Source organism: Arthroderma uncinatum, assembly GCF_011692745.1.
Source record: "Arthroderma uncinatum strain CBS 119779 chromosome Unknown scaffold5, whole genome shotgun sequence".
NCBI lineage: Eukaryota > Fungi > Ascomycota > Eurotiomycetes > Onygenales > Arthrodermataceae > Arthroderma > Arthroderma uncinatum.
The window spans coordinates 823,301-851,222 of record NW_022983867.1 but is presented as its reverse complement, the minus strand read 5'-3'; the positions used below and the strand labels follow the sequence as shown (position 1 = coordinate 851,222).

At 48.1% G+C, this 27,922-nt stretch overlaps 11 protein-coding genes across 11 annotated transcripts; 2 read left to right on the top strand and 9 right to left on the bottom strand.

The window, feature by feature from the left end:
- Positions 1-179: 179 nt before the first annotated feature.
- Positions 180-2,086, bottom strand: GIQ15_06653 (serine/threonine protein phosphatase 2B; the record flags this gene model as incomplete). Its single annotated transcript, XM_033554070.1, has 5 exons — positions 180-219; positions 279-1,186; positions 1,236-1,493; positions 1,550-1,881; positions 1,969-2,086. 5 exons carry the CDS (start codon positions 2,084-2,086, stop codon positions 180-182), a joined length of 1,656 nt encoding a protein of 551 aa, XP_033403585.1.
- A 542-nt stretch (positions 2,087-2,628) lies between these two features.
- On the top strand, positions 2,629-3,208 carry GIQ15_06652 (uncharacterized protein; the record flags this gene model as incomplete). The annotated part of the gene is made up of 2 exons (XM_033554069.1): positions 2,629-2,644; positions 2,691-3,208. 2 exons carry the CDS (start codon positions 2,629-2,631, stop codon positions 3,206-3,208), a joined length of 534 nt encoding a protein of 177 aa, XP_033403584.1.
- A 344-nt stretch (positions 3,209-3,552) lies between these two features.
- Positions 3,553-5,831, bottom strand: GIQ15_06651 (uncharacterized protein; the record flags this gene model as incomplete). The annotated part of the gene is made up of 10 exons (XM_033554068.1): positions 3,553-3,770; positions 3,825-3,960; positions 4,011-4,209; positions 4,265-4,362; positions 4,421-4,526; positions 4,579-4,837; positions 4,897-4,966; positions 5,024-5,068; positions 5,123-5,718; positions 5,792-5,831. 10 exons carry the CDS (start codon positions 5,829-5,831, stop codon positions 3,553-3,555), a joined length of 1,767 nt encoding a protein of 588 aa, XP_033403583.1.
- A 4,359-nt stretch (positions 5,832-10,190) lies between these two features.
- On the bottom strand, positions 10,191-10,810 carry GIQ15_06650 (uncharacterized protein; the record flags this gene model as incomplete). The annotated part of the gene is made up of 3 exons (XM_033554067.1): positions 10,191-10,448; positions 10,509-10,615; positions 10,672-10,810. The coding sequence occupies 3 exons, from the start codon at positions 10,808-10,810 to the stop codon at positions 10,191-10,193; spliced, it is 504 nt and encodes a 167-aa protein (XP_033403582.1).
- A 967-nt stretch (positions 10,811-11,777) lies between these two features.
- On the bottom strand, positions 11,778-13,184 carry GIQ15_06649 (lipase 3; the record flags this gene model as incomplete). Its single annotated transcript, XM_033554066.1, has 1 exon — positions 11,778-13,184. The coding sequence occupies one exon, from the start codon at positions 13,182-13,184 to the stop codon at positions 11,778-11,780; it is 1,407 nt and encodes a 468-aa protein (XP_033403581.1).
- A 636-nt stretch (positions 13,185-13,820) lies between these two features.
- Positions 13,821-14,678, bottom strand: GIQ15_06648 (uncharacterized protein; the record flags this gene model as incomplete). Its single annotated transcript, XM_033554065.1, has 1 exon — positions 13,821-14,678. One exon carries the CDS (start codon positions 14,676-14,678, stop codon positions 13,821-13,823), a length of 858 nt encoding a protein of 285 aa, XP_033403580.1.
- Positions 14,679-15,738: 1,060 nt separating this feature from the next.
- On the top strand, positions 15,739-16,011 carry GIQ15_06647 (uncharacterized protein; the record flags this gene model as incomplete). The annotated part of the gene is made up of 1 exon (XM_033554064.1): positions 15,739-16,011. The coding sequence occupies one exon, from the start codon at positions 15,739-15,741 to the stop codon at positions 16,009-16,011; it is 273 nt and encodes a 90-aa protein (XP_033403579.1).
- A 1,367-nt stretch (positions 16,012-17,378) lies between these two features.
- On the bottom strand, positions 17,379-18,963 carry GIQ15_06646 (clock-controlled protein 8; the record flags this gene model as incomplete). The annotated part of the gene is made up of 2 exons (XM_033554063.1): positions 17,379-18,607; positions 18,672-18,963. 2 exons carry the CDS (start codon positions 18,961-18,963, stop codon positions 17,379-17,381), a joined length of 1,521 nt encoding a protein of 506 aa, XP_033403578.1.
- A 1,523-nt stretch (positions 18,964-20,486) lies between these two features.
- GIQ15_06645 (RNA-directed RNA polymerase) lies at positions 20,487-22,163 on the bottom strand (the record flags this gene model as incomplete). Its single annotated transcript, XM_033554062.1, has 1 exon — positions 20,487-22,163. The coding sequence occupies one exon, from the start codon at positions 22,161-22,163 to the stop codon at positions 20,487-20,489; it is 1,677 nt and encodes a 558-aa protein (XP_033403577.1).
- A 1,552-nt stretch (positions 22,164-23,715) lies between these two features.
- Positions 23,716-24,459, bottom strand: GIQ15_06644 (uncharacterized protein; the record flags this gene model as incomplete). Its single annotated transcript, XM_033554061.1, has 1 exon — positions 23,716-24,459. One exon carries the CDS (start codon positions 24,457-24,459, stop codon positions 23,716-23,718), a length of 744 nt encoding a protein of 247 aa, XP_033403576.1.
- An 820-nt stretch (positions 24,460-25,279) lies between these two features.
- GIQ15_06643 (dicarboxylic amino acid permease) lies at positions 25,280-27,163 on the bottom strand (the record flags this gene model as incomplete). The annotated part of the gene is made up of 4 exons (XM_033554060.1): positions 25,280-26,597; positions 26,663-26,823; positions 26,884-26,948; positions 27,016-27,163. 4 exons carry the CDS (start codon positions 27,161-27,163, stop codon positions 25,280-25,282), a joined length of 1,692 nt encoding a protein of 563 aa, XP_033403575.1.
- Between the last annotated feature and the right edge of the window lie 759 nt (positions 27,164-27,922).

Here is a 27,922-nt window from a genome sequence, read left to right as displayed (position 1 = left end):
AAGTTTAAGGGTCTTGGTATCATCACCGAGGGGTCATTCAATCAATTCAAAAAAGCAAAAGGGTTCAAATTTTGGGGGCCTCGCCATAGCCAAATGGGGTGTTAAACCCGGGGTCGTAATGATGGGGTGGGAATGGGAATGTTGGGGGATGAATACGGTAAAAGAATGAGATCCCAAAATTATGTTTCCCGTTTGCGTGGTCTGCCAGATCCAGACGACCTTGAAGTGATGTTAGATGGTTCAAAAAGAAATTATAGGCAGTGGCGTTGTGAACTTACATGCTAATTCTCCGAGCTACATTTGTAAGATGTGTGTCGTTCTCCGCCTCGCGGGCGGCACGTTCCAAGGCCTGCCTTCGATCCTCTTCGACACGCTTGGTGACCTCTTCGTGGGTTGGGGGTAGTCGTTCGTTCTGCAAATCGACTTTTCGGGCATCCTCAAAGTTATGAATGGCCTGTTTGATACCCTCGGCACCCAGCATAAGGGTTCCTGCAGGTAAGCGTCCACCAGTAGCAGTCTTGAGTTCCGTGACCCGCTCGGATTCTTCTCGTAGCACTTGGAACACGCGAGACAGACGACCAATGGCAAGGATTTTGTTTTTGATGGCACGTCGTTTAAATTCGATACTCTCTGGATCAGTTGACGGAAGAGTTGGCGATGGCGGTGTCTCAGATGCTGATAACGGCGTCTCCTCCTCCAGCTCTTCCTTCGAGCATGTGTTAAGAATGGCAATGAGCATATCTGTAATTTTCTCTCCGACGAACGGTAGCGACCATGTAAACACATCCATGAAGTTAGGGAGCCAGTATGGGTGGGGTGAGCAGTTAAACTGGCGAATGTTCATGACATTGTTTTCATACTTCAGGACGGCTGCTTTGTTGTTGTAGACATCGAGGTAGTTGGGGGCACTGAAGATGGTCATGACACTAGGGAATCCGGTGGTTCGTGTTTTGCGATACATTCTGTATCCCGCATCTTGGGCCTCGTGGGCTCGGATAATGGACAGCAGGTTGTTCTTCTCCAGGAACGCACAGGCGGCGTGGTAGGAGAAGAAATACGAGCACCCTCGAACATTGTTGTGGATGAAATGTTCACCTGTCTTTTCCTGGCCAAAGTCCTCCAGAGGATCAGCCCATAGAATGTCACACATCAGTCCATACGTTGGCGGTTCCCTGAAACGGTCAATCTATAAGATGTTAGTATACTTCCATATAGCAGTGCAGGGGAAAGCATACCGTTTTCAAGTCTTCTAGCGTATGCAGTTCTGGGCTCAAACCGCCGTGAATGCAAAGGAACTGCTTGTTCATGATTGCAGCCAAAGGCAGTGCGCAAAATGCTTCTGTGCAGGCATCGTAGACTCTCTCAGAGTACTTGTGTTTACATTCCAGCTTGAAGGTAAAGTAGTCCGTAAGATGGCGACATTCATGGTTCCCGCGCAACAACCACAGGCTGTTGGGATACCATATTTTTAAAGTCCATAGGTACAACACGCACTGGGAAACATGTTAAATAAAGCCCTGAAATATATGATCGACCATAATCTACTCACCTCGATACTGAAATAACCTCTATCAACGTAGTCTCCAAGGAAGAGATATCGTGTCTCTGCGGGGTCACCTCCCACTTCAAACAGCTTCATCAAATCGTAGTACTGCCCGTGAACGTCACCGCAAACTGTGATAGGAGCATCCATCTCGAGCAGATTCGGCTCCGACCTGAGGATCTGGCCACCGGTGTTGATGATCCATAGTGCCTGCTCCTCTGTGAGACGCCCTTCGCGGAAGAAGTGCTGTTTGAGGAACTTTAGGTCCGGCTTGGTGGGATCTTCGCTGGACCAGAACTGCTCGTTCGTCGGTGTGTTGAATGCCGGCGCTTGCACCTCTGCGATTGACCGTCAGCATCTTATGCGCCAGACAATCAGGGAGGGATGTATATGTATAGAGGGGGGGGGGGGGGGGGACAACAAACCCTTGCAGACTCGCTCCTGGGTGGATACCTGAGTGCCATCTTCCATCGTATGGAGGGTGAAGTCTATCTCAGGGACGGGCTTCTTCTCCGTAACCGCTTGTACCAGTTTCCCTTCCATGCTGGCTGCTTGTTCGGTGGCGCAGCCTGAGTCTAGGAGACCTGTGAGGGGTACAGAACGATATACCTGGACAATCTCGACCGCCGACACGAACGGGCGAGGGGCGCAGCTCGACGGTAGGCTCTCGGCGATGCAGAGACGGAGGACAGGGAGCGAGAGTCGAGGCAGAGGGCGCGGCCGGGAGGTTGAGGTCGTCGCGTGTTCGAGGGCGAGGATAGGGCTGACGGTGTAGATAGAGAGGGCAGCAGGGTGGCTTTTTGGTCGTTGGGCACTAGCGAATGCCGGGAATGCTTGGCCGCGAGGACAGAAAGACAGGCAGACGGTCGATTGGGATGTCTGGTCGAGTAAACTGGCTGATGTCGAAGCTGCAGACGGTGATGTATCTCGAGAAGCCGCTGTCTCGCAAAGTTTGACGTCTATAGGAAGCGTTCACTAAGTGGATGGTTCAGCCGCCGCTCGTTCTCATTTGCTGCATCTCGACATCGTCATTAATCCTATATTACACTCTACGGAGTATATCTGTCTACTGTCTACTGAATACAATGTTCGATTCAGAGAGTGAGTGTCTACAGGCTGTATACCGGACAGAGCTGACCGTCTACAGAACCGCATCCCATCCTCGCCCAGATCCCACTGACGGTCTCGCCGTTCATCTCGCTGCCCACGGCGACGACGCTGCCATACACATACAAGTCGATACCTTCATCCCTGCCGCCGTCCGTCACCGTCGACGCCAGCAGCTCAGAGAAGCCGAAATACGTCATCTCGTCCAGTGGCCATGCTGCTCACCCCGCAGACATACTCGCAACCTGCCAGGCCCTGGCTGATCATATGAAAACGAGACAGGCAGAGGGAGACGCCGCCATCAAGGAGTGGGAAGAGTCCATCAAGCAGCGAGAGCTGGCCGAGAAGCGTCGGGTTGCTCCTGGCTGGCTAGACAGGGAGGAGAAGCTGCTACAGCCAACTCACGCCGCTGGACACGCTTCAGCCGGAGCACATCAGAGTCTCCTAGACAGGCCGTTGATGGAGCAGGCAGACAAGGACACCGCATCGGCAATGGAACCCAGGAGCGAGGGTGTAGAGCTTGATCGTGCATTTGGTGGCCTGGGGTTAAAACGGTGACCCCAGTACCACGTTCTCAAACTCGTCAAATATCGATACCCATACATCTACCTTTGTCCAGCTTAGAGAAATGCAAGGGTGCAAAGATTAAATCTGTCGTGGGATTGAACTACGTGTCTAGGACTTGGGCTCGTTTCTTTAGAATGGCATTCAAAGCGATTACCTGCACTGGGACAATTCTCAGTGATAAGGATTTCGTATTTTGCATCGCATTGCCAAACTATCACGTTCGCAGATCATCATTCCGACAAAGCATACACCATTACTAACTCGACACTACCTAAGTCATACATGATATCTCGACTTCCATGTCCCATTTGTGGTGTGACTCTTATTCCCTCGACTCAATAGTATTTGGTGGATGTGAAGTCAATGGTCGTCTTCCCAATGACCCGCCCCTGGGAGCTGGTCTCAAATCTCAGCACGCCGTCCTGGGCTCCGAAAATGACTTTTACCCAACATTGAAGTTTGTACATGACCTTTCCTGCGACTATCTTGGACTGAAAAAGGCTCATGTCAACATCAGTGAGGTCCATAGTAATAATACCGACTTTCCGAATGCCTAAAAATATGCGTCAGGAGTGTATCGGTAGGCAGTGACAAGAAATATACACACCTTCGCCCTCTATCCGTTTAGGGGCTTCTTTCAAATCACATGAGTAGAGCGAAAATGTGCTCAATAACGGATCACTCGAAGCATGGGTTTGTTCGAAGAAGACAGAGTATAGGCGGCCGTCAGTATATTTTTCTCCCTGAGGGTCACCGTTAGATATTTCCTCGTAGGAGTGAAACTATCAAAAACCTTTGCAATAGCCCAATCCATGATTCCCTGCACCATTTTAATGCCTGTGAAATCGTCAATGAAAGAGTGTTTTTCGTCATCAATACCCTCCCGGAATGGGATACTCCAGCAAAATCCATAGTGTCGACGACATCTTTTTGTGGTTGGCTGAAGGCCATGGAGACCACGAAGCGCGGCGCCTCTCACAATGGTTGCTTGTCTAATAGTGAAACCTGTCAGCTTTCTGGCTGGATAGGAACAGGCATCTTACGTACGGGTTGTCGGGGACTGTGATTGTAATGTCACGGAACTTCGCTTTGAAGGCACGTCGAAGGTATTCCGAGTCGCCGAACCCCCCGACGAGAATGATCCGCTAGTTCATGTCAGCCTTTATAAAACGGACGTTGATGGGGCAAGACTCATATCCATACATTAATTTTAATACGCTCAGCGTCTGCATTTGCGTCATCGATTTGCCGGCGCACAAGCCCGATGATCTGGTCAACAACAGGGTCAAACATCTGCCGAAGGTCGTCACTAAATCGTGGTTTTATTAGCGCTGTCTCACACTCCACGGCCAGTTTCTTACTTGGTGATTAGAACATGGCGCTCCTCTTCGTCAAAATGATCTGGATCAGGGTCGTGGACCGTCATGTTAAGTGGGATTTCGTGGACCTCCTCCTCGAAGGTACTATATCCGAAATCCTTTTTAACGAACTCGAATTTTTTCATGAATTCACTTCCTGGGCCCTTCTTCTTTGGAGGAAGTTTGTCAAAGGCCTCCCCAAACCGCGTCGACATGAGATGGTAGAAGTTTCGGTCAATCGCCGTCGAACCACATTTACCTCCTATATTTCCTCGTTAGTGACTGACCAAGGGTACATATGCTCATGATCCAGACACTTACCAATCCCGGTGCAAAGCTCTTCAAACGACAAAGCAGGATTGACTTGGTTGATCAGATATGTCGTTATATCCTTTGTTTGACCAGTCAGATCTCTAGTACACATCCGTACCAGGGGGAAATCACTTACTACGGTGCCTCCTCCGCAGTCACAGACCAACACACCGTCGCCAGCCTAAATCGGCTCCGTTAGCTGCAGGTTTGAACATGATTTGTGAGCACAACCGACCTTGACGGAAGCTCCGAGGCCATCGGTAGTTGTCTTTTTCAAGGCTGCGATAGCGGCAGCTTCTGGCTCTGTGATCATGAAAATTTTGTCGTCTGGTCTAGCGAGGCTGCTGCCAAAACCTGCTCTTTGAGCTGCCTGCTTCGTATGAGCTTTTGCTTGGTCTGACCAAATAGCTGGCACGGTAAACCAGTATTCCACCGGAGTAATACGCAAAGTTTCCTCAGTGATCTGCTTTTCAATCAGCTTAAAAATGTGATCATGAACCTCCGTCAAAAAGTCTGCTACAACGTCTGCCGCACTCTTGCCTTCGGGCAATCCCATTATCCCCATTGCAGATGCATCCTCTAAGGTGGCATCGTCAAACTTTGTCAGGGGTGTGTTTCCATCCAGGAGCAACTTTGTCCAGGAGTATGCTGTCATTCCAGGCTCAACTTGGAAACCCCATCTCGAATGCTGAATCCGCGGGTTGTCCGCTGGATAAGCGATGCGGGAAGGCGTTTTAAAAACCGTTTCCGTATCTCTTGCCGGCCCTGGCCAGGTTCCAATTACAATGATATCCTTGATATCGTGGCTTGCAGTGCTAACGTAACTCGCCCCTGGATACCTGTCAGCTTGCCTATCTCAAAAGACGAATGGTAACCTGGGGCATATCACCTGTATATGTTGTACCATAATCAACACCCACAACGATTTTGTGAGTTGACGACATTGGGGCGGCAAGCCCATTCGTATTCACAGGCATCCTTCGGCTTTTCTGGCCGTTGGCCTTGACGGATGAGTTACGGTGGCTTTTCTTTCTGATGTGTCCAACAAGTGAGAAAGAAGGAGAAAGGATGACCCTAGCCTCAAATAAATAAGTGCACTTTGTGGGCTCATCTCTCTTCTGGAAGTGACTCGCTTCCAGGGTTGATTGGTGAAAATTCTGCATCACCGGGAAGTTCCTGTTTGACGGTGATATTTCCCACAGACTAGTTATTTTACCTCTCTAGCCTATATTCCTTGGACCTGAGGTTTTCGACCGTCACATCTCAGAGCCTGCCAATGTTATATGTCGCCTTACACGAGAAACACCCGGGAATCCTATGATGGATAGTCAAATGACTGAAGCCTATGAGGTATATTAATATCCTCATTCGCGTGCATGTTTACGGTTTAGTTTATCGCGGCTAACTGTCATGCTCAAGCAGAACAGGGAAGCCCATGAAGGCCAGCAAGTTGAAGCCGAATCCAAGCTAAGCTCACAGCGAGCTTCTGCCAGGCCCGGCTTTAATATCCCAGAGTACTTTCGTAGCTTTGTAAGTCACTTCATGCACCTATATTTGTTGAGTTTCTTGTTAATCCAACACAAACAGCTTCCAATGTCATCGAAACAGGAACTAGCAGGGTCCTATACTGCTTCAGATCATGCTAAGAATGCCCATCGGGGTATAGCCAACGATATGGAGATGCTAAAGTCACAGATACAGAAGCTTGAAAGCCAGATGTCATACAACCAATCTGAATACCACCAGAGAATCGAGCGACGTGATCTCGAAATCTCTAACCTGAAAGCTCATATACAAGAAATATGTGCGGAATTTCATAGGAAAGAAGCTTCACTGTTGGCTTGCTGCAACAACGAAATTATATCCAGGGACACACACATCAGACAGCTGCACAAAGCCATGGATTCGCTACACCAGGACCTCGCTGGTACACATGATTACAACAAGAAACTACAGGAACAAGTCCGCGTTGCTCAAGAAGGTGCATTTCGCTCTATGAAGGAAGCCGCATGGGTTCCTAAGGAGGATGGGGCTATTCGTGATGAATTCTCCAGACTAGAAGAAAAATTGAGGTCATGGGTGAAAACATACGCTGTGTCCGATTTTAACAGCTTACCTCCCCTTCCGGACAGCGAGAAAACTGAAATTACAAAATATCTCTCTGGGTGTATTGCACACGGTGGTTGGGATTCCTTGATCGCAAAAATGACTCCAAGTTTGAGAAAACGATCTCCTATTCTCTTCACCCATGCCATGCTAGCTGCGCATATGTTTGAGATGGTATTCCATTGCCCTTTTTTTGCCTTTCGAGATATCGACGGAGCATCAAATGTAGTTTCTAGATCTGGATTATCCCGCTTATATCAAGCCTTGATAGAAGGTAAATGGATCATTCCCCGGACTCCATGATACCCGAAGAGAAACTAACATCTATATAGTTGCCCCGGCTGAAGCACATGTATGGCGTTCACAGCTGCTACGCATTCTAACTCTGTCTCCGCCCGGCACGACCAAAACGCCCTTATTGTCGTTAGAAGCACTAGAAAAAAGCTGCACTCGGCTAGCTGATGGTTTTCTCAGAGGGCCTGCACAGTGGCTTTTTAAGCAAGGTGAAACCGAACCAATCCTACACAAGCGAAATCAGGAGCTATATCAACTTTACAAGAGCGCGGGTCAACTATCCATTTCAATTTGGTGCCAAAGGGCTTTCATAGACTGTCACTACCTTCTCTTAGGAAAATCAAGTCTTTTCTCCAAAAGTGGACACTTGATGGTCGCGCATCGCCTCCACCACCTCGACGAAGACGACGACAGATTGGATGGTAAAGAGATTCTGGCCCTTATTCAGCCGGCACTGGTCGCATTTGGAAACGAGGACGCCGAAAACTATGACAAGTGGAAGGTTTGGTCGCGCGCAGTTGTCCTGGTTGATGAAGGATCGTCCAACAAAAATCCTGCGGAAGCCTCGAAACAGAGGTGATCAAAGACCAGCTGCCTGCCTATCCCAGCCAATCACTTTCGGATACTTTTGCTGGGTTGTTTAAACAATGTGCAAGTATACGTGAAGCCTGTACCATCACAATTACCCAGTTTATTATTGCCCTCTTTGATAGTTGTTGTACGCACTATCTTCGAGATCCAAATGTCGTGGGCCTTTTAATACAACTAGAGATCCAAAAATAATCACCTTCATTGTTTTCTTCCCGCATGCCTCGTAGATAGCAGCGTGATACTTCCGTAGATTGCCCGGTATAAATCCAGGCCTCAACATAGTAGTTCTTTTCACTGCAGCTCTCCTATCAAGTAGTGAATGTCGTTTTATAGATGCGAAGTTGAAGATGACGACGAAATAAGCTTTGATCTTATCAATCTTTTTTGCTCCACCAAGCTCCCCTCAGTCGAATCTTTGTTTTTTGCGACCTCATCGACCAACCAACCGACAGCCAACAGGACACTTCTCAGCTTAACCATTGGAGCAAGGACAAAGTTGATACCGATTTTTAAAGGGACTGCCTTCTATCAGCGCGATGGAGATCCTCCACGAAGCACCGGATGCCTCCTCATTCATACCGCTCGCCGAGCATCAGTCCCGAACCCCAGCATCGTTCTACTCGGGTCCTCCAATTCTATACCACTCCAGTGAAAGATGTAAAGTGATCATTCTTGAGCGTGATCTATTAGCTTCTCCGGCATTGAACAGCTTGCGGTCTTCTCAGGCAGGTGGCGCGGGCGCCTCGAATGGCGCTGCATCTGGACAAAACAATACCGTGTCTGGCGCAACAGCGGGAGATGAGACAATGGGAGAAGATAAAGAAGTATCCCTTCAGGATATTAATGTTTGGGTCACTTCTGAGTATGATACCCCCCGCACTCTTTTGCTTTTGAAGTGGGATGGATTACGACTAAAAACTTCGTTTCTCTACGCAAAGCTAACTAGCTAATTCTTTAAAAGGAAATTGTTACTATTCTCTATTCCAACTTCTGGTGGTGTCGCGATACCATATCCATTGATCTCATTGCACGCAATTCAGCGACTCCCACTACCAGACTCCTCCGACAATGATACCGTGCAGGGTCTCTATATGCAGCTGGCCACCACGAGCGGCGGTGACGAGAATATGGACGAGGACGTAGACGAGGATAGCATCTCGCTTACCATTATTCCCCAGCCCACGCTGCCCGTCCAGCCCACTGACGCCACCGCAGCCTCTACGACCAATGATGAAACAACCCTTCTCGAGGAAAGTAAATCAACCCAGTCCCAAATCGAGGCCCTCTTCGAAGCCGTATCTGCGTGCTCCAACCTCCATCCAGATCCTGTGGAGCACGACGATGAAGATAGATACGAGGATGCAGCCGAAGGTGAGGAATTCCAACAGCAGCTTCAAGGTAGTACCTTATACCAAGGTGGTCTGATTTTCCCTGGAAACAATACAGGCGGTTTACCTCCAGCACTTCCCGGAAGCGGTGGCTGGATCACGGCGGAGAATGCTCACGAATATTTCGACGAGGATGGAAACTGGAAAGGCGGAGAGGAAGCTCCCCTTGGCGCCGGGGCTGGTACTGTGAGACCTCGCGCCGATGAAGCTGATGAAATGGACGAAGGCGATGCTCCAAAAGAGGGAAATGGCGCGGGAGGAGATGAATCGAAGTGGCGCAGAACCGAGTGAATCACTCCTCGCAGGGAGTGTTGTTGAGGTTACGAATACAAGTACCTCGTGGGGCATAATATGTAGCGATGCCATATGAATAAGAGTGGAAAGAGCTAAGTGACCTAGCTTCCGTCAAAAGCATACATTAACTAGATGATAACGATAACATACCAATAAAGACCTCATTATACGCATTATTATATGCTTATATGCTTACATGCCTTGGAGTATATGTGGAACCTGAAGAACAAGGGGTATGGAGTGTAGCTCCAGCGATCAAGGGCAGCCTATAGACAAATATGCCAGCTTCCAGCGAATGACAATGGCTTCCCCTGAACAAAAGCAATGACTGACTATTGTATGGTTAGGCTATCGCCAATACATTATCCATATCCTTTTTCAAGCACTTCCATTATTAGAACTACTTTGAACCGAGCCGGCTCAACTTCTACCTCCTACAATCTCCTCCGGCCAGCACTTTCCATTCAAACTTCCAAAGCCACCTTCAATCATCGAAACGGCCGCTTTGCTAAATCATATTTCCCAACTGGACTTGCTGATTAAAATATTACACCAATTTCGTTAATTGCGAGTGACGGCCCACTTCACTGATAGTATCACTATCGGCTGGCTTTTTCAGCGGAGGGTTAACTAGGTCTGCGGCATCTTCGTTGACGCCCGGTCAGTTACAATACCAGAGCCCCGAAATGAGAAGCTTTTACAAGGCTCATCGGCGACGTGGATATTCGAGCCTTCCCTAACTCCTCCTGTCATCTTGATAGACGAGACAGGAGACGGCGACCTGGGAACATCCTTCGCTTGCGTATTGTTGGCTGACAATATAGGTGAGGGGTAGTCGAAAGGCGAATTCCGGCCAGCGACATGCTCTCTTGGTTCATTATGGGATTCCTACATCTGCGTTAGTTGACGGACCATATTGCTTCAGAGGGTACCGCAATCCTTGCTTACCCTGGGCCTTCGCTGAGACCCCCTGGTGTATCGATCATGGACATCATAAGCCTGGCACTCAGGGACCAGAGTCGACGACCGAAATGCGTTGGCTGGGGTTACAGCACCTGTATGGGATTTTTATTATTTAAACTGAATGGCAACCAGGGGTTCGCTTACTTACTTCGTTCTTCATTGATTTCACGCAAGATATTTGTCAAGAACCGTCTCTCAAACCAGCTCAGCATGAAAATCAAGACGGCTAGTAGGAATATTGCCAACGTTAATAGGATCAGCGTAAGGGAAACGAATTCTGGTGCCATATTTGCCTAGTAAAGGTGTTGAAGGCTTCAATTATTTTGCCAATCCAGCCAATGGGGGAGGTTATTCAACTATAGTGATGGAGGTAGTTATCATAAAAACCAATGATTTGGATGGAGAGAACGTATAATGGGTAGAAAGAATGCCGGGATTCAATCATCCTTTAAAGGAAGATATCAGAGCTATCTTTCGCAATTTGATATAGTTAGGTGATTGCTTTCGCGGGAGGTTATCAGAACTCCCAAAGGTACAAACTAACTACGAGGAAACAACTAAAAGGTTAGAAGGCCATCTGTAACTGTGTCTACACGGTCATGCTCTAACGTAGGATAGTTTGCACTACTATGCTAAACGGTGATGTTTCCTCAGGTATTTCGTTACATATAGGTGTTTTAGATACTGTTTTCCACTCATTTGATCCCTAAATTATTTGGCTATCAAGTAGGATATTTGCCTGACCGGGGTACCCCCTAACAACAATATAGCCAAATAAATATCGACCGGAACCGCAAACAAATACATAACACAATAGTTTGACACAGTAGTTAAAGGAGCCATACTTTAAAGAATCAAGCACTGACCAGTCAAGGGTCGTGGCCTTGGGGACAAAGCAAAAATGCGAGCGTATAACTAGCAAACATATTTATGGAATGTTAGTATTATTTACTTCTATTACTCCGAGCTATGATGGATACGATATAGACGTACTTACCTCTCTTTTATATTTAATACCCTTTAAAAGGGTGTCATCCTATAAATCGTATTCATATTTTATGATTTTGCTCTGGGCAAAACGAAGGGTAAAATCCGGGCTTTAATAGCCCTTTACGTACAAAATCTTTTCTCACGCATAATTCAGGCGTAACAATAGTGGAGTAAAGAAAGTGTCTTTAGTTCTCCGTATGCATAATGAGCAGGAAAGCGGCCAAATAGGACAAAAGGTAAGGGAATGAATAGGGTACCCAGCCCCTAAATAGGAGGAACAGGATCAACTTCGGTATCAACTCTTGGGCCGACGGGCTTTCCTAGAAGATCTAGCAGGCTATCGATGATAGCCTTAGACATGACTTCTAGAGCACCTGGCTCGAGAAGTGTCATCAAGACGGTTGAAGTTTGGCACCTTTCGGGCAAAGCCACCCCATCCATGCGATCTCGTAGCCATATGATTGCCTCCGGGGCACCTGTCACGGCCAAAACGGTGTGGATAGAAAGTATGTCCCGTCTGTAGTCGACCGATGCTCCAGATGCGCAATACTGTTCCACTAGATCATCAGTGTCGGATATTGGGCTTATTTCATCGTTGACTGACTTGAGGAGTAAAAGAGGAGCAGTCGGAATTCCCTGGGGCAAGGCATTGTGATCTAAAATCCTTTTAACCTCCGGGTTTTCGAATAAGCCCGACTCTTTCCCTCCTCTGAAGTAGCTAAAAATATCCTCACTTTTAAAATCCAGAGAGACCGCCCCGGAACACTTTGTCGCCGCGTTCATAAATTTCGTTCGCGTGACTGTTAGCAGATACGACTCGAGGATGGGCTTCATGTACAAGTATTCATGCGAGAGACCGAGAACACCAGATACAATGATTCCCGCATCAAACCCTCTGTTAAGACTCTCAAGAGCCGTCCTGATGCTCGGAACCATGCCGCCGAGCGCGACTCCAACAATGTTTAGCTCTGGTGCGTAGGAAGACTGTAATTCAGCCGCGAATCCACTTGCAACACTCCCTCCAGAAGTCCCCCACATGGTGATCGCTGCATCCGGGGATACACCGGTATATTCAGAGGAAGCGAGGGTAGCTCTGATGCCATCCAATGTAGCGTAGCCTGCACGCCAGTTGGCTAAGAACGCAGCATTCGGGCCCTCGTAATCTGGTATGGTAACGACCCATCCATTTTCCAGGGCAGCAGTGATGAGAAGCAACTCGCTCTGTATGACGATTGTTCCAAGCTCGCCACCCGGATCAGAGTTGAGCTGGAGGGCATATGACGGAGCGCAGTTGATAAATGCTGCATCTTCAACCACTTGATACGACAGTAGCTTGGACATATTTGCATTGTAGGGAACCAAAATGCTCGAAACGGTGGCCGTTGGCTTCCGGAAGGTGTCAGACGAGCGGTATAAAACCTGATGGGTGCTAGCTAGGTTGATCGGAACAAGCCTGAATAACGCAATAGGGAAAGGGGTTGCTCGATATCTTAATATCGTGCCTGGCTCAGCGTTCTCGTATCCCGGAGGAGGACGGTAGAATGGGTCTTCGGACGGCGGAAGCGGAGCATCCTGGTCTGGGGGAAATATCGCAGGTTCGATAGGGGTTGCAGAGGAAATAAGGGACAGAAAGAGAATGAATAGCCCCAGGACCACAGATGCAAGAATCATGTTGACCCTTGTTTATTCTAGGTCAAGAAATGGTCGAAAAGAGCGACGACCGGCCGTAGAGCGTCTGATAGGATATCCCAAAGAAGACGCTGAAGGGTACGTATTCCACGATGGCCATGAGGTATAGGGAAGAGCCGATATATATAGGACATAGAGGTATCTATATAAATCTCCAAAAGGCGATCTATATGAGAGAAACTCCCGGATGAATTGTTTCTGGTCCATATTGGTGGAAGGCGCAACAAGCGTGTCCCTCCCTTTGAGTATCTCATCCTCCATCGCAGCAAGTATAACGTAGATTCTATCCGTATGGAATATTTAATTATTCTCCCGAATAGCTTCTCTAGTCCGTTGTCATCCTTCTCCGTTGTTGTTTTTCTGTGACTCCTCCGTATGCCAAACCCCTTGTTTTGTACTCCGTAGAGTCAACCAATAAAAAGGCCCGAAAGGCAAAGAATATCATTGGCTTTTGGTTGGCTCAAATCCCTGGTAGTTGTTAATAATTAGCGGATTAAATATAAATAACGAACCCTGGAACATCGACTTTCCTCGTCCTGATTTATTTCTACAAGTTCATGGACTAGTATGTATGGCTATGTATGAATTAGTTTGGCTTCCAACAAGTCTCTATGTAAATTAATACAAGTCATTCTCGCCATTTCCATCATTCTCATCTTGTCGCGCAAGTAAAATCTGTCGGACAGCTCTGTTCCTCTCTCCATCGCATAGCATTCTCGACTCCTGCTCCCGTCTCGTATCTTCAATACTCTCCTGCTCACCATCAAGCCATGCCTGAGCTTTCAGGATAAGTCTGTCTGAGAACCTTTCAATCGGCTTATACCAGGGGCGATTCCCATGTATCCCATCCTCAGGAGCTGCGCACATCCTATCCAGTGCTGTTTCTGTAGGCCCTAAAATGTCATCTCGAAGCCGCTCTGTTTCGGGATGAAAGTATTTAGAAATACCAAGTGAAGTAATATCGTCTGAGTGGTCGCGAGTGTGAGATGCAGATCGAGATGGAGATACCTCTGTCTCCCTTCCTCGATGCTGAGAGCTGTTGACAGCAACATCTGGGGCCACCAGGTCGCTCGATGTCTGCTGTAGCAGCTGTATACCTTCTCCGTCCTCGTCGTCACTCAAGTCGTGTTCTTCGAGTGTATTATAGTTCCCCTCTGCCTCCGTGTCTATGGCAGGGCGCGCGCTGTGTCTGTTGCTTCTTTGATACCCTCGACGTGCGCATAGAACCCATTCCTTCATCGCTAATACCGAGACGTACTTCCACATCATATATATGGTAAGAAAAATATAGATGGTTATCGCTAGTATCAGGATTAAATCGGCAATAAAGACGGAAGATTCTGGGTGCATATCTTGGGCGGTTGGCAGCTCGGTGTCGCCCCCCCGTGAAGCAAGAAGGCTAAGTGACGACGTTGATGTATGACCAGCGAGTAAGGAGAGGTTGTCGACGTCGCTTTGGAAGCTTGACGATGCCATGGAGCTGGAGCTGGATGCCGTTGTGCTGGTTGATTGTATGGCTGGTTGATGTTGTGGCTTCACGAGAGAAGGCATCTTCCGAGCAATGCGGCATCCCAGGACAACACAGGAGAGTTACATTCAACCCACAAAGGACGAGACTGAATGATACAAGCCAAGGGAAGTCTCTATGCCAAAACTGCACGCATCGTTATTCGAAACGTAAGCAAGGCCAAGAGACATCTTCATACCTCAATCAAGGGATGCTTACGAGAGCTATAGACGCCTTCTACGATCGATTGGGCCTCCTGGATATGAGATATGATGTCACGAACAGGCTGCAGTACCGCAGAACGACGGATACCAAGTCTCTACACATTGCCTGGTTGGATGAAAGAAGATAGAGGGAAAGATACATCGGCGGTGGCAAGCCCCTTTTCACCATGCCTTTCGTCCCTACGAGGTTCTTTCAACACAGACAAAGTCTTCTACCCTGAAACAAACTGGAGCTGCAATTACTATGCCATCATATCGTATAGTGATATCGTTTCTTTGCTCTCGGGTTAAAATGCCATTGTCCCTGACATCTGGTCGCCTTACAATAGTCTTTATGGACTTGCCTCTGAAAAAAATCTCGTTACTTGATATCCCCCGGTTATGCTCTGATGCTCTACCACGGTATCAATATACCACGAACCAGCATTTTCTATGTGATTTTGTCACTCTAACGTCATGGAATGAGGAATGGATGCCCATAAAGAGGCCCCCCTCGACCCCTTCCCTCCATCTTTCCTATTTTCTCACCATCACTCAGAAAGCGAGCACTCGTACGCCAAACACTGCCAAAAACAACAACTCAGAAACTCCTGAATCTCGTTTTTCGAAAACACACACACACACACACACACACAGTGTCCAGACCTTGGACATAAGAAAAGATTTATATATACATATATATATATATATATATATACCAACACCGGCCAGCGTTAGTAGCTTCCCCCTATCCTAAAATTTCCTCCACCACTCTCCTACCTGTCACGCTCTCTGAAAGTTGTCCTAACCAATTACGCAGCGCAAAATGGCCATCAAAACCAAGGACAACAAGGCCGGCAAGGGCGGCAAAATCAACAAGAAAACTGCCGCCAAAAGCGGCCCTAAGACGCCCAAGATTATCTTGGTCGTCTTCCCTCATCGAGCCTTCAAACCAAAGAGGGTTTTCAGGCTCACACTGTGGAGAAGCCGCCGGGTCATCGTCCAGGACCCGGCCATCAATGGGTGGCGGCCCATTGTCATGCTTCTCCACGGTCCGCTCCCCAAGGACCTGGTCTCCCCCGAAGGAGAGGAGAAGTGAACCCACGGGGGAAGACGAGGAAACGGGTCCGGTTTTATTTTGATTTTTTTTCTTATTTTCATCTAATCATGTACAAGATTTGTTATTGTATCCGATCATTACATTCCTTTCCTGTACTTTTACCATCATGTATTTGTTAAGTTACGATGGAACGAACGCTATGGAAGGTTATGAGCCTCTTTATTCAATATAGCTTTCCATCCTAGATAGTAGATATGAGCACCGTCTTGTATCCCCGAATATAACTCTATTACAAAATTTACCCTTCAAATCTCCCTGGCGTCGTAAGAATGTCCCATGACTCACTGTAGCGATACTTTGTATGCTCGCCACTGCTCCCTACGCAGGCCAAGTCAAGTCCCTATAAGCTGTAGGGAAGATAAGCCTGTCAGGTTTGACACTCACTAATCACTTAGGTCTCTATCTGTATTCTTATCCTTAGATTAAGAAGTAGATTGGTCTCACCTCTGTCCTTTGGCGTAAGGGGTCGCCAGAGGCCGAGACAGTAATGGTACAGCTAGAACGAAGCTATACGCAGATGCAGTATATACACCCCCTACATTAATAAAAAATATTTAAAGTAAAGGGTATCAAATTAAATAACTCTCCACATCTTAGTCGTATCCCTTATGCATAGGATTTTCCATCCGAACGTCATCCCTAGCAGTATCACAGTATGATTGATCTAGCCAGCACAAAAAGGAGCACAACCACACCTGAGACGACTTCAGCTAGAGATCACCCAGCCTAAAGTAACAAAATGATACCTTCAAGTCCTTGCCCTTATCAGTGAGCACTACGACCTGGATACTACGTTAACTACGGGACCACTCTGCATATAGCCATCAAAGTCACATGGATGCATCTCTACCAAACCGAATATCCAGGACATCATCTGCATGCAAAGGCAGCAATAAAAATGGAAAGCCATTTATTTGGCAATAATTTCTCCAAGACCTCAACAGTTTATAACTCTACTAACGAAAATTTTGCAAAGATTCCCATTCCGGTTGCAAACGCCCAATTAGACAGCATCGAAACATAACTAATAACCAACATACAAATGCGGAAATAGTAGGAAGTCACAAAGAAATAGAATCGAGAAGAGGTAAAAGGTATTGCCAGGGTAAAGCGAATCATCCGTATCGTCGCAGTGTTTTGTTATGAACCGACATTTCGAGGGGGCGAAGATTGAGAGAGAAAAAAAAAAAGGCGAGCCGTGGACGTAAGAGTAAAGGTAGTGGGAAATACGTAATATTAAGAGAAACAGCAAGGGTATAAGAAAGAGCTCAAAAAGACGACAGTAAACACATATGGACGCGGGTGGCCGTGCAGAGTAAAATATCGAACCATTTCGACAAAACGGGTCACGACTTTTCATCCATCCCATCCATCTCAACGTCATCTTTTTGATCTGGCATAGGGATGGGAAGCTTTTGATCCAAGCTATCCTCAAATGGAGGTGGTTGCGGCATATTATGTTGGTATGATGGATTATTGTTGGCAGAAGGCTTTGGTCGCCGTAGTGTCTCACACCAGTTTTCGGCGCTGACCAGTGTGTCGTTCACGACTTTGCTGACCTGACCCATCATATCGAGGCCTTCTTCAGCTAGCACTAGAACGCGGAAAGCTCTTGTTCTCATGTCAGACTCAGGCGCAGAATCGTCTGCTGGTACGTTTGAGTTGAACGCCAGGCGGAATCGTTGGGGTAAAGATGTGAGGTGCCTTCGAACAAGGTTGCGAGCATTCTCTGGCAGTGCTCCGCCAGCGTACTTTGAAACCACATCAACGACCATCTTTAGAGTTTGCAGGACATCGCCTTTGACCTGCTGGATTTGTAGCAAGAGCACTGCAGGGCTCCGCTGGTTGCCCTCGTTGTTCGCCTTGGTATCTGTGCCTGACTGACTTGAGGAGTCCCACTCCTTTAGTGCCTCTTTTAGGCCGTCTACAGACGTCCCAATGCGAGTGTTTGCCCACTGTAGCCAGGTGAGACAGTAAGTCAAACTTCGCAACGACTCCTCGCTCATCGCTACTCCGAGGCCCGAGGTGGAGATCATAAGTCGATTTTGCCAGGAGTATCGGTCTTGTGAATTCTGGGGCTGTTGGCTTCCCTTGTACAACTCGTCGTATTTAGGGGAAGAAACGTTGTCGTATGGGGGCAAGGGTTCAGAGGAAAGGGTGGACGACCGCCTCGTGTGATTAGTGTGGAGGTCATTCATGCCTTTCTCGATATCTGCAGTCTCCACGGCCTGGTCATGATTTGAATTGGAGTTTGGGTTGGCCGTAACGCTCTCCCTGCGTTGTAGAGCCCATCTGATTCCGCCTTCGACTCCGGTTCGTCTACCAACCGATCCTACTGTGTTCACAACACGAGGGCCGATATTGCGTTCAAGGAACTCGGCACCGTACTTGAACTTGGGAGAGTATGTTTTGGACGATGTGTAGACGGACATGGAACTATTGATGGCGGAAGATAGTAACGGATGGGATGTGATCAGTGACAAGAGGGGTTCCTGTTCTCTCATCTCAGAGGTCTGCGTGGTAGAGGATGTAGAGTCGTTTGAAGCGCGTGTCGGGACAGGAGTATGGGTGTATTCTAATTAAAACGTTCCAACGGTCAGACGAGAGCTATGAAAACAGGGTAAAGAACAGGGCCTTACCTGAGCGTAGCCCTTCGAGGGCCTGAGCAGCTTCAATATCATCCATAGAAATAACGCTAGTAGCCCGTCTAGAGCGGCTTTCACTCCCAACACTGTCTACTTCCATGTCGTTGGAGTGTGTTTGCTCGGCACCAGGAGGGTGATATTGAGGAGGAGGAGAGTCCGTCATGACTTCTGGCTGTTGCTGCTGCTGCTGCTGTGTATAGCTAGGAAGGGATGACGGGGTATCCTGCAAGTCGACCTGACGGACAGAATCCTGGCAGTCTCCATTCGAAGGAAAAGCTTGAAGCATCGTTGCCAAAAATTATCTCATGTCCAAACTTCGCCTAAAACGCTTCTCGCGGTTACGCCGTTTGCGGGTTTCACGTGGAAAATGATGGTATTATCTTGGCGATATGGATTGAAGAACTAGACGTGAATCGACAACGTCAGGGTGTGTAGGAGTGTAACTGTTCTCCTCAGAGTGTCAAGGGCCACGTCGAGATGATATATATCAAGATTGACCAGTTCGCTGGGCGTCAAGGGCTGGGGAGTGCCGTGTGATAAGAATGAAAGAAGCTCAGCCTCATGCGCGGGTATCCACCATCACTAGATGCCAATCAGCCAGGTAGGAGCATCCACGGCGCAGCGCAATGCAGCCCTAACAGCACGAGTAAGACGAGATAGTCTGCCGCGTCCAGAGGAGATAGAACTAGCCGCCGAGAAAACTTCGCTCTAGCAGAGGCAGAAGCGTCAAAAAAGTCGAGGATGCGAGGATGTTGCTCGCGATAAAAAAGGGAAGGACGGAAAGCAGCTCGTGACATGTGACTGCTTGGGGTAAGCATGTGATTCTGGCTTAGTCATGGAAGGCCCGTCAGTTGATTGGTCAGCAGGGAGACAGCGCTTATGTCCTAATCGGGAAGGTCTCAAGTCACGCCGCCAAGACATCCATATCATCCTTATCCTTATCGTGTCTTATCTAATCAGATAGGGCAGGTTTGATAGATAGGAAAAGCAGATGGGAAAGGCGCCATCTTTATCGTCTGTATATCTCGTCTCCCTCTCTGTCGGCCAGGATAGGACTTCGGACTCGATGTATGATAGAACGGCCTCGTGTAAACACGGAAACCACCGTAGCGGGATGCCAAACACGTGGTATCATTTACGTAACGGCCGTCCCAAACCCAAAGAGGAATATGGAACGCTGTGCTTGTAAGGGGTTCCAGATAGCGTAGAACATGTAGAACATGTATAGAAGTATAAGCATCTAAGCGTCAAACAGGTAGAATCCGATTCAAAAAAGTTAATCTAACATAAGGCAAACACGTCGTGGGGTAGCCGATCTTTGGTACGTCAAAATCGATGCCCCCCCATCTAATCAAACCAGAACATGGATAGGCCTGGTAACGACTTGCCTCAGATAACCATATATCTTACAAAACGGGTTCTCCATCAGCGACCAAGAAAGAAACAAGGGGAAGAACCGGGAATCCCAACAAATCCGAAAGTCAGTTTTGCGTCAGCCATGGCCGGTCCGTTTCGTTTCGACAGGAGGGGGAACCAGGAGTTTCACATAGAGACGAAAACAAGTAGTCCAACACCTTATCCTAGTCCCTGCATATCACAAAATGCTCGCTAATGCAAAAAGTCTTGAGGTCTAGTTATCACAACCGTCTACTTTGTAGCTCGCCAAAAGGAAGAAAAAGGGTATATCGCTTAGAAGTAAAATCAGAATCAAACAAGAAAAGTAAAGAAAAGAAAAAATATCGAAGGAGACCAAGAATCCAAAGTATTGTGGTGTACGGAGATACGGAGTTGCCAGGCGGAATCAAAAGGTCACCACCGGTCACCACCATCATCTTCATCAAGGAATGTAGAGAATTCCGCGTTCTCTTCCATCTCATAGAGGAATGCAGTGGCTGCCGCGTACTCTTCCGCCTCCGCCTTGCGGCGATCCGCTTCCACTTTCTTTGCCCGTGAATTGTTCACATCCAGGAGTTGGTAAATAGCTGGCGTGACGTAACGGCACTGACCGTTGGCCGTACACTTGATTCCACAGAGGACCTTGGCCGTTGCGTACCATGGGAAAGGTTTTTCAGAGTACTGCTCGTATGCACAAGAAGCAAGGAACGTCTGCCATTCATATTCAGAGAATCTCCATATAATGCTGCGGTCATGTTCAAAGTGAGGAGCGCGGATCGCCATCAAGAACTCGTTGGCAAGAGTGATTCTACCTTCGGTGGATAGTTTATCTCTCACAACATTCCAGTCTTCAAAGACTTTCTTCACCTTCTTCCTAATGCCTTGTATGGTGTCCAGCAATATGGTGCTATTTTTCACATCTCGTTCGTAGTTGGCAAGGTCCCATGCCTTTTTCCATATCGCCACAAGGTCTCTGTCGGTCCTGCATATGTTTATCGAAGGGCAATCATTGTTCAAGCGGGCTAAAATCCTCTTTCTCTCCGTCTCGATAACCTGGAATTTGAGATAGTCAATGATATCGTCCGGCTTAGGGGTTGAGATATCAGAGTCTTTATATGCAGGATTATCGCTAGTAGGTTTGCCTAGAGTCTTACGGAATGCACGTCGGTTTTCCGGCGGGTATTCGTACCCTGATTTTCGAGTATCGGCGAGATGGCTGAGTAAACAGGAGAAGTCCACTGCGTTAGGAGATCCGATACCACCTAAAGAGTAACAATACCGCTCATGCTCATTGGTGCACAGGCCAAGTGTATTCGGTGAGAGGTTGAAATGGAAAGCTTTGGCCATAAATTCGTCAAATGGAGTATTGCCCAGCGGTTTAGATATTTTGATCAGGCCATATTTCTCTGGTTGTGGTATTTCGTGAGATGGCTGGTTATGGAATGGGCTTACCAGCTCTGGATCCCAGCAAACCCAAACTTCATCACCGTCGTAGTCACCACCAGAAAGCAACGAGGCAAGCGGAACGTCACCTGTTGTAGGGAATATAGCCACATTCTTTAAATGTCTCAGGGCAGGATGAAATACTGCCCGGCGCTTTTGAATATCAGCGGGTAAATGAGCGGGAGCACGCGCCACAAGAACGTCAATGCCGTCTAGATCTAGATCTCCAGAATCATCATCCCAGCACTCTCCAAATGCAAGGTGGATCTCGTCTTCTTTGAGTACCCCGTACGGATCAGCAATGCAATAAGCGTAGGTTGACTGGGGAATCTTTATCTTAAGACATTCTAGACTCTCGAGGAAGTCTCTAAGATATAATTCGAAGAGCGTTCGCAAGAAATATAGCTTAGATGGCAGAAACCCAGCATCAAGAAGTAATTTGATCTGCTCCGTTTTGTCGGGCGGAAAGCCATCAGTAATCTTTGTCCCAGTGTAGCCAAAATCACCTATCCGTCTGATCCAGGTACGGCAAGCAGCCGAATCCCCTTTCTGAAGGATTTCAAGCAGGCCATCGTAGTACTTGTCTAGCTCTCTATAGATAATGGAAGCTAGGTACTCCTTTTTAATGCCGCCATTTTTTAGAACCATCAAGAATTGGGTGTTAAGGTGGACTGGTCGAAGTGGTCTAGCACAGGATGAAACGTCAAAAGTCAACTGATGCTTATCTAGTTGCACACTTCTGTCGCAAGGCGGGGGCTGGATCTTCAGCTGAGACGCATTTATGACCAGCCAATAGCCTCTTTTAGCATCAACATCAGCGTTGAAGGATGCGAAAGCTTGGTCTTCTCGTCTCACTTGGTCGTCTCGTGCAACTACCCAAATACCTTTAGCGCCTGCAAACCTGCCCTGAAAACATGCTGGAACAGAAGTGAGGCCTAGGCACTTCGTGATAGCAATCCCTAGGGATTTCGACATCAATGAACAGCCATCACTCATCAGTTCTTGCCTTGGATCATTGTTATAAATGACTTCCTCGGGTAGGAGAGTAATAGTTGGGCAGGTTCTAGAGAACCCTAAGCGTATTCTGTTATAAAGCTTACAGTCCTGCTGGTGTTTATTCCTAACAAGGGGAATATGCCAATTGACCAGTTGCTTTAATGTTATAGGTGTCAAGCCATCACCATCAGTAGCGAATAGAAATACCTTACTTCTAACCCCGCCACCACTTGATGCTGTCTTTGGCCTCGATTTAACATCCTCAATGAAGAATGTACGCCATACGCGGCCGAAAAGGTGGTGTTCTTTCATGGAAAGCCAACCAGAGAGAGCCTTCCTAAATAACAGGGCCTCACTACCGGTTTTGTCAGGATGTTTAGAAGGGATTGTTACTTCTAAAAACCTATCAGCTCCGAACCGGCGAGCAAATCTGTGGCTTGTCTCGAGTTTAAGGGGGTTTAAGGACAAGCTCAATGTTCCACCTTGCCATTCAAGTTGGCCGCTAAAAACAACCATCGACCCTTTTTCTGGATGTTTAAAATGCCCAACCGATAGCTGCCAAACTTCGGCCTTTGTTCTCTCTAATGCCTTCGTATATGGTGCACGGCTCAGGATGTTCCAGAATACATCGTATGACTGATCGTTAGGAAGCATATTCTCTGGAAATATGACTTTGGGTGACAGGCCATACGCCCGTGCCACACGCTCAGCCTCATACCTATACCGCAGGGGAATGTCCTTAGAATAGGTAGTCCGCTTCGAAAAAGGGCCAGTTTGTACAAGGTTGAGAATTTCTCTTTCTATTCTCTCTTCGGTTAAAGGGCCATCCCTAGCAGGAGGACCGGTAACGGGATACCTAATAGACGGCGGTTCAGGGATATTGATGGCAAAGGAAATGGCGGGGATATTGCTGGCGAAGGAGGTGGCTGGCGTGGTAGTGCGAGAAGTGGTTGAGAAAATGTTTGAAACAACAGTCGAAGGAGTGGAAGTAAAGCTCAGTTCTTCAGTGATGCTCTTATTGATAGGGAGCTGCTTTTTTGACCGGGGTGACTCGGTACCGCTCGGGCTCTTTGTGACTTTCATAATGCTATTCATCTTTGGCTGATGTTTCTTATGATTTGGAGTTGTTAAGGGCCTGGGCTCTTTCCCTGATGAACCCCGACGGATTGCCGTGCACTCTTCGAGCTTTAGCTGCCTTTGCCTCTTAGGGGAATTCTGGATTCTCACCATTATAATCAGTCAAGACTTCTGCAACAAAATCGAAATCAAAGCCATCAAACTCGTCGAAATCGGAAAGCGTATAGGTATCAGAACCGTAACCGCCATCGCAATCGTCGGATGAAGAGGGTGTATCAAATTCAAAAACGGGGGATGAAGGCGCTGTGGAAAATACCTCGATATTATTATCCTGTCGCCGCTTAATTGGTTGCGTTCTAGTTTCAGGAGGGATCACCCTAGTTTCAGGAGGGATCACAATTGTGGTAGCAGTAGTTGTGGTAGAGGTGAAGCTTTCACGTCTCGATAGGTTGAAGGGTGGGCTATCGGAATTCGCTATGCTGTTCCTGACAAGCCAAACCTCGCTCGATAGACATTTATGCAGTTCTTCAGTTAAATCGTTCTTATGATTCTCTGATAGTCTTCTTGCCTGGGGTGGATTTCCGCGTCGGGGGAAGATTGATGAAAATGTTTGGTTTGACTGCACCCTCCAGCCAGGTATATTACCCAATGCCCATTCCTCGACACTGGATATAGCGCCTGCGAGGTTCCCTCCTTTGAAGTGTAAATACGTAATGTGTGAAACACATTTCTCTGAAACTGCCGTGTTTTGCGAAGATGGTGTGGTGTATTCCCCAGTAGGCACTGGCAGGTCGGTACCGAAGTGTATATTGAGATCGCGAACAATTCGGCCGACCTCACTGCCTGGTTTTTTAGTCTGAGGGCCGGCCATTATGGCAGGAACAGATTGATATCAATGCGCGAACAGATGGAAAATCTAACGAAAAGAGCAAATAGGAGATGATAATGGCGAGTATGCGCTAAACAGAAAGTCAGCCTGATCAAAAATGAAGTAGGCAAGGTACATACCTGATATCCCGTCGTGATAGAAGTAAAACACCCCGCTATGCACCTATTCAGCCGTTGCGACTCGAAATTGAGGCCGTTGTGATGCAACGGCTGCAGAACGCGGATCAAGGAAGCGTCGCTATCGATGCGTAAACAAAGCCAAACACGCAAAGAACATGGCAAAAAAATGAACTAATGAACGCTCAAAGAGAACGACGGGAGCAGCATCGATGCCATTGACAGGTTTGCGAGGCTGTCGAATGCGCAATTGTGATGTTGAGGAAAACGCTTCCTTGTCTGCAGGATGGTCGTTGGTTGGTGCAGGAGAGAGAGGGGCACGGCTAGAGTGCATAAGTTAGTTCGTACTTATAAAGCTAGCGACTCTTACCAACCAGCCCCCTTCTTTATTTTTGTATTTTCTTTTTGAGCGTTCTTTTTCCTCGTATGTACCAATCACGAAGAGCTATTCAGACAAGGTGCGAGGAGATGATGGGAGGTTGGGCCCTGGTCTTTAACCCTGTCACCGCGCATAAACGAGGGGACGGCCCGGGGAAGCAAGAGGAGAAGAAAGCAATCGGGAACGAATGAGACAGATAGATGACTTTAATTATTTTATATACAAGGGCAAAATGAACAAGTCAACCGCTCAAATGGAATTCATGAACAATCCATGCCTAGGAGGAGGGTGAGGTGAAAACAGGTCTCTAGAATAGCCAAGATACGAAGGTCCTGTAGAACCAGCCAGCATCACCATTCTGCTCCCTCTTAAGTGTCTCCTGGGCAAGGAACTCTGCCTCTTCACGGTCAATCTCTTCCTTGCCGCTCCAGAGGTCAGCCTCTTCGGGCTTAACGCCCTTGCACTTCGTATAGAATTTGTATCCAAAGAGGAGGATAAGGAAGACGGGGAGACCAAGGTAGGAGGTGATGAAATTCTTGTAGTCGAAGTTTCCGTAGGTCTTGGGGCTGGGAACAAAGACGTTGAAACTCTTGGTGATAGCGATGAGGATGCAGAATGCGCATGCACCATAACTTCCGGCCAGGCCCAATGGGGCCTTGAATGCAAGAGAGGTCTCTGGCACGTTTTGAGCTCTGCGGGCACGCACGAAGTAGATGTGGGTTACCAGGATAGAGATCCAGGAGAGGAGACCGAACATGGTGACCAGGTTGACGAAGTAGCCGAACACAACCTTGGAGTCATCAGAGACGTTCAAGTATGCCAACAGGGCAAAACAAGTCGAAAGGGCGAGCGCATAGATGGGGACTCCGCTGCGGTTGGTCCTTGCGAGGATGGCAGGGGCCTTACCCTCTCGAGCCAAGCCATAGATGGTTCGGGTTGCGATGTAGAGATCGGAGTTGGCTGCGGAGAAGACGAAGATCAGGATACAGCCGTTAAAGATCGAAGGTAGGACCTTGATTCCGGCAATCTGGATGGCGACGACAAATGGAGAAGCACTGGCACTGTTCGAGGACTTGTTTGCGAAGAGGAGGTCTGGGTGGTTGAATGGAACGACCATTCCAAGGAAGAGGATACTGAGACAGTAGAAGAACAAGATTCGGTAGAAGGTCAACTTGATGGCGCGAGGGATCGTCTTCCTAGGGTTCTGGGCTTCTCCAACGGTCACACCGACAAGCTCGGTTCCGAGGTATGCGAACGTAGCCTGAACCATCGTAGACCAGAAGGCAAGGAATCGGCCAGCTGAGCCGCCTTTGATGTATGTATTGAAAGCTCCCGGATCCTTCCAGTATCGGAACCCTTTCCTGTCGTGGTCTGGGCCACCGCCGAGAGCCAAAATAAAGGTCAATAGCATGATTCCGAGGATGATAACGACCTTGAACGAGGAGAGCCAGAACTCGAATTCACCAAAGAACTTGATACCGAAGTAATTGATGCTAACGATCAGGATCAAGAAGATTGTGATCCATACACCTGGGTTAACAACGTCTCGTTTAACCCAATATGATATGACTAGTGCGGCTGCCGTTAACTGATTCGGTGTGATGATAATGTACTTGCAATAGTAACTAATATAGCCATACGGTTAGCACGACGCGCATTTTTCAGGGTAATATCACAAAGGCCGACTAACGAGTATCCTAACGCAAAACCTAGAGCAGGGTCGCAGAATCTCACGGCATATCCGGTAAATCCACTGGCAAGTGGAAGCCATGCGGCCATTTCACCGAGAGCACTCATAACAATCCAGACGACAAAACCAACGATAAGATAAGAGATAAAGACAGATCCGGGCTGTGTCTTGTATCAGTCTCCGTAGTAGTTATCTCACCAGACTCAGGGGTTTCAACTTACACCAGCCCTTGCAAGAGCAGCTCCAGTACCAATAATTAAACCAGTTCCAATTGCGCCACCGATGGCTATATAGAGTGACGATTAGCTACGTTGTCCACGTCCCAGCGCAAACGAGTCAACTATCAACCGTACCAATCATAGTAATGTGTCGAGATTTCAGTCCACGGTGTAGCTTATTGTGTGGATCGGTCTCGATGATATCACCAGTCTGGTCCGAAAACTCCTCCTTCGTCTGCATCGTCTCGGAGAGAGGGCCATCCTTCTGTTCCCAGGTCGCCATGGCGGGCGAAGGGCAAAGTCGGAGATGAGGCAATGAAGAATCCGTTCAGCGCGCCACAAGGACTGCCCAAGACCGGAATATACGGTGCGGGATGGGATGCGGAGAGCTTGAACGCCGTGCTGATACCAGAGGTCAAGGGGAACTCCCTCAGAAGGCGGGCGCAAAAAGACTTTATATAACGGCAAGCCCAAGATGGAACATGACATCGAAGAAAAAAATCGGAAAAGTGGGCAAGGACCCTCTCGTCCCCATTTAACCATCCTGGGGTTGCAGAGAGATTCCGGCTTAACGCCATCTCCAACCCTGGGTCATGGTAAGTATCCCGAAGTATGTCCCATAGCTGGAGCGAGGGTGGTATTAGCACCCTTGGATCTCATTGGAGCGGCGCCGTGGAGTGACGGTACGTACTGAGCACGACTGCAAATGGGAGACTCCCGCGAGCAGCAGCCTATCAAACGGAGCCTATATCGCAAGCGTTCGGGAGCGGTCATTTGTAGATGGCACCCAAAACTATGAAATTGCTGGGGATTGTTTAGTCGAACGTTGGATCCATGTCGTCCGGGGTTGCAATAACGGCATGGGACCCCTGCGCAGTCCGACAGCCACTTGGGCACCGGAGCTATGCACCTAAGCCGAGATTCACCCAGGCCGGTCGTCCACGGAGTAAGCCGCAAGGCGAACTGCTGTCGCACAGCTTCAAGCGGCTCGTCCTCCGTCTGTAGATGCCACTCCCACGGCATCGATGCCCGGCCCCCCCAA